Source organism: Hypanus sabinus, chromosome 2, assembly GCF_030144855.1.
Source record: "Hypanus sabinus isolate sHypSab1 chromosome 2, sHypSab1.hap1, whole genome shotgun sequence".
Taxonomy (NCBI): domain Eukaryota; kingdom Metazoa; phylum Chordata; class Chondrichthyes; order Myliobatiformes; family Dasyatidae; genus Hypanus; species Hypanus sabinus.
In genome coordinates, this window is record NC_082707.1 from 191,473,150 (window position 1) to 191,482,363 (window position 9,214).

At 44.8% G+C, this 9,214-nt stretch overlaps 1 protein-coding gene across 4 annotated transcripts in view; it reads right to left on the minus strand.

The window, feature by feature from the left end:
- The window catches only part of entpd5a (ectonucleoside triphosphate diphosphohydrolase 5a), a 48,905-nt gene extending 39,959 nt beyond the window's left edge, over positions 1-8,946 (minus strand). For all 4 annotated transcript variants that reach the window (XM_059961914.1, XM_059961902.1, XM_059961906.1 and 1 more), the window contains exons 1-2: positions 8,744-8,946; positions 457-689 (exon numbers count right to left, since the gene is read on the minus strand). In XM_059961914.1, coding sequence (XP_059817897.1) covers positions 457-689; positions 8,744-8,931 — 421 coding nt within the window. In that variant the 5' untranslated portion in view covers positions 8,932-8,946. The remainder of the gene's footprint in view (positions 1-456; positions 690-8,743) is intronic.
- Between the last annotated feature and the right edge of the window lie 268 nt (positions 8,947-9,214).

The following is a 9,214-nucleotide window of genomic DNA, read 5'->3' on the forward strand; positions in this document are numbered from 1 at the left end:
CTTGGATTTCCAGCATCTGCAGATTTTCTCATTTGGGAACAAAGCCGTTGATTTGTTGTTTGTTGGGAAATGACAGATATGATAGGAATTAACTTTACAGCGCTGACAATCACCGATCAGGTTTGTCTATGAGGAGTTAGTTCGTTTTCCCCAGGACTGTGTGACATTTGCTGGTTTCATCTCACATTCCAAAGATGTACAAATTAGAGTTATTGAACTGTGGACATGCTATGTTGGCACTGGCAGCGTGGCAACACTTCCAGGCTGCCCTTAGCAATTTGATTTGATGCAAATTATGCATTTCACTGTAGGTTTTGATGTACATGTGACAAATACAGCTAATATTTCTCCTTAAAATCTTCAAATGCAGCAATCTTCAACTGTATGAAATAAAAATTCAAGGTGACCAAATCAAAATAAGCTAATGGCTTTACTAAATACATAAACTACACTCACCAGGACCTTTCTGTACAAATGTGTAGATATGAATGCGTGTCCCTGTGCTTCCAGCATCAAATACGATTCCATAAAACACGTTAGATACGTTTCCAGAGCTTGATCTTGAGGGTAATATGTCCTGATTTCCAATTCCATATTGAGGGTGATAAATGTCTACTTCTGATGATGAAATGTAAACCAAGGACACAAGGGATGCCAGAACCAAATGCTTTCTTGAGGATTCCATCTTTCTGTGGACGAGTAAACAGTAGCATTGGAGATGGAGATTAAATCTGGAAAACTGATCTGACTTTATACATCTGGAAGTACAAGTTTAGCAAAATATACGTTGGCAAACCTTCTCACAAACATCCTACCTCCTCCTTACTCAAAGTTTGCATAATAATAGGCAGAAGGTCAGCCAAACCAATAATTGGCAGCTCCCTAGACAAGTCTTCAAAAATATACATTTTTAACACAATGCTTAATCAGTATTGTAAATGTATTCAATAATCCAGCAGGGTTTTGAATACTGCTTAGCTGTACTCAAGTTTCAAGTTAATAGTATAAATTCTTTGCTTCCAAATGATTGAAGATTGTCTATTGTCTTTTGTCAGTACGTAAGTGTAATGGAGGAAGAAAATTAAATGATTGTTACTCCTGATCTGTTGCTGCGAAAAAATAAACACAATAAGAATCAAGAACACAATAAAAATACAATAAATATAAATACATAAAATCAGTCTATGCATAAGCTAATCTCATGTACATAAAGAGACGCTAGATATAGGAGTATCTGTACATAAGGTGACTCTGACAGGAAATGATAAAGTAGTGGTGGTGGGTAGGTTAACGGGTGGAGCCATCCTCCAGATGGCTTGGGGGAAGTAAATGTTTTTGAGTCTGGCGGACCTGGCATGTACAGGGTGTAGCCTCTCCCCTGATGGGAGTAGAACAAACAACCCATGAGTAGGGTGGCTGGGATCCTTCATGATACCACTGGCTTCCATGTCCTATGTATTGCTTACTTGCACGATTCGTCCTCTTTTGCACATCGGATGTTTGCTACTCTTTTTCCATAGTTTCTTTTGTGTTTCTTTGTTTTGTGGCTGCCTGCAAGAAGATGAATCTCAAGGTTGTATATGGTTTACATACTTTGATAATAAATTTGAACTTTCTTATTATATATATAGAAAGATGTCAGAAAAGTTGAATGAAAAATTTGCACTTTAAAAAAGAAAAAAACTATTTTTACTCCCTCCTTAAGGTGTCTGAAAGAATTGGGCCAAGTGGCCCATTTCTTTGCTGCATAGTTCTACGACTACAACATGGAACAAGGTTACAGAATAAGATACTTTCAATATTTTGCTATAGTATTCTGTAATGCTGTTAGATGAGTGAAAATCATCTAGTGAATGTCAGTCACTCAAGGTTACTCACAGACATGGAGAAAGGTAAAATGATGCTAGACCATAAGATATAGGAGCAGAACTGGGTCATGTGCATCGGTGCTGGCAACGGAGTGGGAGTAAGGAGTGCTCGTGATCAACATACGACTGGAGATCAGAGGATCAGCCATTGTAGGTAGGCCGAGACCCTCGGACCTACCTGGAGAATACCTGAGGAGGAAGGTAAAGCTGTGCAAGCGCGGGTGACATCAGCGACGAGCGCGGGCTTTACAAAGCGACCCACTTTCAGGAGCGGGCAGCGGAGTGTGCAGGAGCAGAGTGCTGGGCTTTGGCTCAGCGGGCTTCGGTGCAAGAGGACTTCGACAAGAAGCCTGTTTTTCAATTATTCTAACTAACCTAGGATCAGGTAATGGGGGAGACAGTTAGAGCAGTGGTGTGGGAGGTCAGGGTCGACACAGTTGTCCCTGATGACCACACCTGCAAAAGGTGCATCCAGCTGCAGCTCCTATCAGACCGAGTTAGGGAATTGGAGCAGGAGCTGGATGAACTACGGATCATTCGGGAGGCAGAGGCAGAGATAGGCAAGTGTTATCGGGAGGCGGTCACACCGAGAAAACAGGAGGTAGGCAAATGGGTGACAGTCAAGAGAGGCAGGGGAGCAGACAGAAAGAGAAGAGCACCCATGTGGCCATTCCCATCAAAAATAAGTATACTGTTTTGGATACTGTTGGTGGGGATGACCTAACAGGAACAAGCTGCAGTGGTCCTGTCTGTGGCACTGAGGTTGGATCCTTGACTAAGAAGGGGAGGAGGGAAGAGAAGAGAGCGGTATTGATAGGGGATTCTATAGTCGGGGGGGGGGGGGGAATAGGAGATTTTGTGGGAGATAGGGAGTCTCGGATGGTATGTTGCTTCCCTGGTGCCGGGGTCCGAGACATCTCAGATCGGGTGCAGGTTATTCTTGAGAGGGAGGGCAAGGATCCAGATATTGTGGTTCATGTAGGGACCAATGACATGGGTAGGATGAGTGAGGGGGTCCTGCGTAGGGAGTTCAGGGAGTTAGGTGCGAAGCTGAAGAGCAGGACCTCCAGGGTAACAATCTCAGGATTGCTACCTGTGCCACGTGCGAGTGAGGCAAGGAACAGAAGGATTATAAAGATTAATACGTGGCTGAGAAGATGGTGCAGGATGGAGGGCTTTAGGTTTGTAGATAATTGGGCTTTGTTCCAGGGAAGGTGGGATCTGTTCCGAAGGGACGGTTTACACCTGAACTGGAACGGTACTAACATTCTTGCAGGGAAGTTTGCTAGTGCTTCTTGGGGGGGGGGGTTTAAACTAAATTTGCAGGGGGCGGAGATCCAGAATGTGAGGGAGGATAGCGAGATGAAGAATAAAGGACAGGTGGGGACTACACGGTTCCGGAATATTAAGTGTGTAGTAGAGGAAGGTGGGGCGGAACAAGTGATAAGGAGGACACATGTACAGAGGGATGGTCTGACAGAACATGGAGTTAAATGTGTTGAAAGAATAAGTAAATTTAGGAAGGACAACAAAATTCTAGGAGCGTATAGCCCGATGGGAGTTCGGGGAGCTGGGTTAAGCACAATAAGCAGCGATTCAAACAGAGAGAGGAGAAATGGGCTAAAAATTCTATATCTGAATGCACGGTGTCAGAAATAAGGCGGATGAGCTTGAAGCCCAGGTGCGAATGGGTAACTATGATGTTGTTGGGATAACGGAGACATGGCTGCAGGGAGATCAGACCTGGGAAATAAATGTACAAGGGTATACGTGCTATCGTAGGGACAGAAATGTGGGCAGAGGGGGTGGGGTGGCCCTGTTGGTGAGGAATGAGATTCAGTCCTTTGCAAGGGGGGACATAGGGTCAGGAGAAGTAGAGTCTGTGGAACAGTAAGGGTAAAAGGGCCCAAATGGGTGTTGTCTACAGGCCACCAAACAGTAGCATGGATATTGGGTGCAAGTTGAATAGGGAGTTAACATTGGCATGTGGCAAAGGTAATGTCGCAGTAGTTATGGGGGATTTCAACATGCAGGTGAACTGGGAGAATCAGGTTGGTGCTGGACCACAGGGTAGGGAGTTTGTAGAGTGCCTACGGGATGCATTCTTGGAACAGCTTGTACGAGAGCCGACCAGGGACAAGACTATTCTGGATTTAGTGTTATGTAATGAAAAGGATTTGATAAGTGATCTCGCAGTAAAGGAGCCATTAGGAGGTAGTGATCACAATATGATAAGCTTTTATCTGCAATTTGAGAAGGATAAGGGCAGCTCGGAGGTGTCAGTGTTGCAGATGAACAGGGGAAACTATGGAGCCATGAAGGAGGAGCTGGCCAAAGTTGACTGGACAGATAGCCTAGCAGAAAATACAGTGGAACAGCAATGGCAGGTATTCTTGGGAATAATGCACAAGGTGCAAAATCAGTTCATCCCCCAGAGAAGGAAGGATTCAAAGGGGGGAAAGGGGCCACAGTAGTTGACAAAGGAAGTCAGAGATTGCATAGCATTAAAAAAAGGAGATATGATAGAGCTAAGGTGAGTGGGAGGACAGATGATTGGGAAGTTTTTAAGGAATAACAGAACTTAACTAAAAAGACAGTACGGGGAGAAAAAATGAGGGACGAACGCAAGCTAGCCAGGAATATAAAGGAAGATAGCAAAAGCTTTTTTAGGTATGTGAAGAGAAAGAAGATAGTTAAGAACAATGTTGGGCCCTTGAAGAATGAATTGGGTGAAATTATTATGGGAAACAGAGAAATGGCAGAAGAATTTAATGAGTACTTTAGATCTGTTTTCACTAAGGAAGACACAAGCAATCTCCCAGATGTATGGATGGGCCAAGGACATAGGGTAACAGAGGAAATGAAACAGATTGACATTCGGAAGGAAACGGTAATGAGAAGACTGATGGGACTGAAGGCTGACAAATCCCCAGGTCCAGATAGTCTGCACCCTAGGGTACTAAAGGAGGTGGCCCTGGAAATTGCGGATGCATTGGTAATCATTTTCCAATGTTCCTTAGATTCAGGATCAGTTTCTGAGGATTGGAGAATGGCTAATGTTATCCCACTTTTTAAAAAAGGAGGGAGGGAGAAAACAGAGAACTATCGACCTGTCAGCCTGACATTGGTGGTGGGAAAGTCCATTATTAAGGATGAAATAGTGGCATATTTAGATAGCAGTGATAGGATTGGGCCGAGCCAGCATGGATTTACCAAGGGTAAATCATGCTTGACTAATCTGTTGGAGTTTTTCGAGGATGTAACCAGGAAGTTAGATGGGGGAGGTCCCACATAGAAGATTGGTGGGTAAAATCAAAGCTCAGGGCATCGGGGGGAAGGCATTGACATGGATAGAAAACTGGTTGGCAGATAGAAAGCAAAGGGTAGCGATGAACGGGTGTTTCTTGGAATGGCAGGTGGTGACTAGTGGGGTGCCACAGGGCTCGGTATTTGGACCACAGCCGTTTACCATTTACGTCAACGATTTGGATGAAGGCATAAAAAATAACATCAGCAAATTTGCTGATGATACTAAGCTGGGTGGCAGTGTGACATGTGATGAGGATGTTAGGAGAATTCAGGGTGACTTGGATAGGCTGGGCGAGTGGGCAGATACTTGGCAGATGGCGTTTAATGTGAATAAGTGTGAGGTTATCCATTTTGGGAGTAAGACCAGGAAGGCAGGTTATTATCTGAACGGTGTAGAGTTGGGTAAGGGAGAAATACAAAGAGATCTCGGAGTCCTTGTAGTCCACTGAAGGTGAATGAGCAAGGAAATCCTCTTGCATTTGTACAGAGCCCTGGTGAGACCACACCTGGAGTATTGTGTACAGTTTTGGTCTCCAGGGTTAAGGAAGGACATCCTGGCTGTAGAGGAAGTGCAGCGTAGATTCACGAGGTTAATTCCTGGGATGTCTGGACTGTCTTACGCAGAGAGGTTAGAGAGACTGGGCTTGTACACGCTGGAATTAAGGAGATTGAGAGGGGATCTGATTGAAACATATAAGATTATTAAGGGATTGGACAAGATAGAGGCAGGAAATCTGTTCCAGATGCTGGGAGAGTCCAGTACCAGAGGGCATGGTTTGAGAATAAGGGGTAGGTCATTTAGGACAGAGTTAAGGAAAAACTTCTTCTCCCAGGGAGTTGTGGGGGTCTGGAATGCACTGCCTCGGAAGGTAGTGGAGGCCAATTCTCTGGATGCTTTCAAGGAGGAGCTAGATAGGTATCTTATGGATAGGGGAATCAAGGGATATAGTGACAAGGCAGGAACCGGGTATTGATAGGAATTGATCAGCCATGATCTCAAAATGGCAGTGCAGGCTCGAAGGGCCAAATGGTCTACTTCTGCACCTATTGTCTATTGTCTATTTGGCCAATCGAGTCTGCTCTGCCTTTTTATTATTGCTGATCCATTTTTCCTCTCAGTCCCAGTCTCCTGCCTTCTCCCCGTATCACTTCATGCCCTGACTAATCAAGGATCTATCAACTTCTGACCTAAACGTACGCAAAAACTTGGCCTCCACAAATGCCTGTGGCAACGAATTCCACAGGTTCACCACTCTCTGGCTAAAGAAATTTCTCTTCATCTCCATTCTAAAAAAGGACACCCCTCTATTCTGGGGTTGCGTCCTCAGGTCATAGACTCTCCCACCACAGGAAACATCCTCTCTACCGAGGCCTTTCAACATTCAATGGGCTTCAGAGGTCTCCCCTCATTCTTCTGAATTCTAGCGAGTACAGGCCCAGAGCCATCAAACGCTGTTGATATGACAATCCTTTCAATCTTGGAATCATTTCTGTGAACCTCCTTTGAATCCTCTCCAACATCAGCACATCCTTTCTTAGATAAGGGACCCAAAACTGCTCACAACACTCCAAATGAGACCTCACCAGTGCTTTATGAAGGCCCAGCATTACATCCTTGCTTTTATGTTCTAGTCTTCTTGAAATGAATGCTAACATCACATTTGCCTTCCTCACCACAGACTCAACCTGTGTTGTTTAGGGAATCCTACACCTCAGATTTTTGAACTTTTTTCCCCATTTAGAAAATAGCCTAACCTTATATTTCTTCTACCCAGGTGCATGACCATACACTTCCCAACACTGTACTCCATCTGCCACTCTTTTGCCCATGCTCTAAGCCCTTCTGTAGCCTCTCTACTTCCTCAAAACTACTTGCCCCTCCACCTATCTTCATATCATCTGCAAACTTTGCCACAAAGCCATCAATTCTGTCATCCAAGTCATTGACATATTACGTAAAAAGAATCGGTCCCAACACAGACCCCTGTGGAACATCACTAGTCACTGGCAGCCAGTCAGATAAGCTCCCTTTATTCTCACTCTTTGCCTCCTGCCAATCAGCCACTGCGTTTTCCATGTTGGAAGAGTTTCAGTCCTCATTCCACATGTTTAAAATAAAATAAATAATGTTATCAATAAATAGAAGTAACGCGAGCATGGAGGCATATCTCAGTGTATAAACATTATGTAATATGGTACTGATCCACATTTATTGAGATACAGTGCAGAATAGGCCCTTCTGGCCCTTTGAGCCACACAGCCTATTTACTCCCAATTTAATCCTAGCCGAATCAGGGAACAATTTACAACGACCAATTAAACTGACAAGCAGTAGCTCTTTGGACTGCAGGAGGAAACGCACAAACTTCTTACAGACAGTGGTGGGAATTGAACTCAGGTCCCTGGCATGTTGTGCTATCATGTTGCCCCAGGTACATTTCACAAAGTTCCCAGATCTGGTTTGAGCTTGTACTAAAATTACCTGATTTTAGTCCAGACTTGCTGAGAGTAGAAGTGGGATAAAACAGGATTCCTTTTCGTGTTTATCACTTGATCTCATCTGAAGTAGTGAAGAATTTCAAACAGCACCGAAGCAGTGTGTATGCTGAACAACCTCAGGTATGTCCTCCCGCAGCCAAATGATCAACCGATTGAGATCTACCCAACAACTAGCCAGGGAGCTGTACAAATCACCACCCTTAAATCATGTCAAACAATGCTAGAAACTACCACTGCAATGCATCTCCAGGCAGGGAAAACAAGCAAACATTGTCCATATACTAAATAATTGAATGAATGCTTTCCCATAGACACTCCGCACACACTCTTCCCCATTTCACAATTCCAGTGAGGATGTTTCCACTTATCCTAATTTCTCAGCCCTGTAATCGATTTCACACCCCTCTGGTCTGCAATAAGATAAACAACATACACAAGAACGATACTGAATTGATGTGAGTTTCCTCTTTGCTTTCAGTGATTCTTTTTCGTTGACAATTTTAAAACGTCTTCAGGAAATTAAAAAGAAAATGCTAAGCAAGTCAGGCAGGAAAGAGTAACAGTAAACTTTTCATTTCCCAAGACCGTTTTTTTTCTCTATTTGCAAATGCAGTTTTTCTCTTTTAAAAAAAGTCTCATCCTCGTCAATGTAGATACGCTTCCTACATCTACCAATAAAATAGTCAGAACAGACAGGAATAGGAGCGAAGGAACACATTCAGACGATTTGCAATCTTCGGAGTGAAATATAATCAGGAAAGAAAATGCACAACACAGCACGATAAAGCTTCTAAAATAAATGATGCGATTAAAAGGGAAAGCGCCGAGGTAAACTAAGCCCCTCAGCAGGGCAGAGGCAGCCTGATCAGCTCGGATCGATTGCAAAGTTTGGCACAGCCATTGGGGCAGAGGTGACACTTGTGGCTCCGATCAGTGACTGGCAGAAAGTTCCAGTCCCAGCACAGCCGGCGTCAACCTCCAGCCACAGGGAAACCTCCCCCCACGGGCACCCAACGACCCGGGGGACGGCGCAGTTTAGCGGGCAGGACAACCGGACGGCCACTCACCCCCGGACGAGCCGCCGCTCCGATGCCGGCTCTGCCGCGTCGCGCAGCGCCTGTGCGTGTTCGCCCGGCTTGCGTGACGTCGCGCTGACGTCACTCCACTCGACTCCCCGCCGGCCGGCGTGATGGAAAAGAGCCTCGTTTCTATGGCAACTGGGGGCTGCCAGTGGGTGAATCAACTTTCCACTCATAGAAACATAAAAAATCACAGCGCAATACAGGCCCTTCGGCCCACAATGCTGTGCCAAACATGTACTTACTTTAGAAATTACCTAGGGTTACCCATAGCCCTCTATTTTCCTACCCTTTCTATAGTTTCCACATCCTTTCTGTAGTGAGTTGACGAGAACTGAGCACAGTACTCCAAGTGGGGTCTGACCAGGGTCCTATATAGCTCAACATTACCTCTCGGCTCCTAAATTCAATTCCACGATTGATGAAGGCCAATGCACCGTATGCCTTCTTAACCACAGA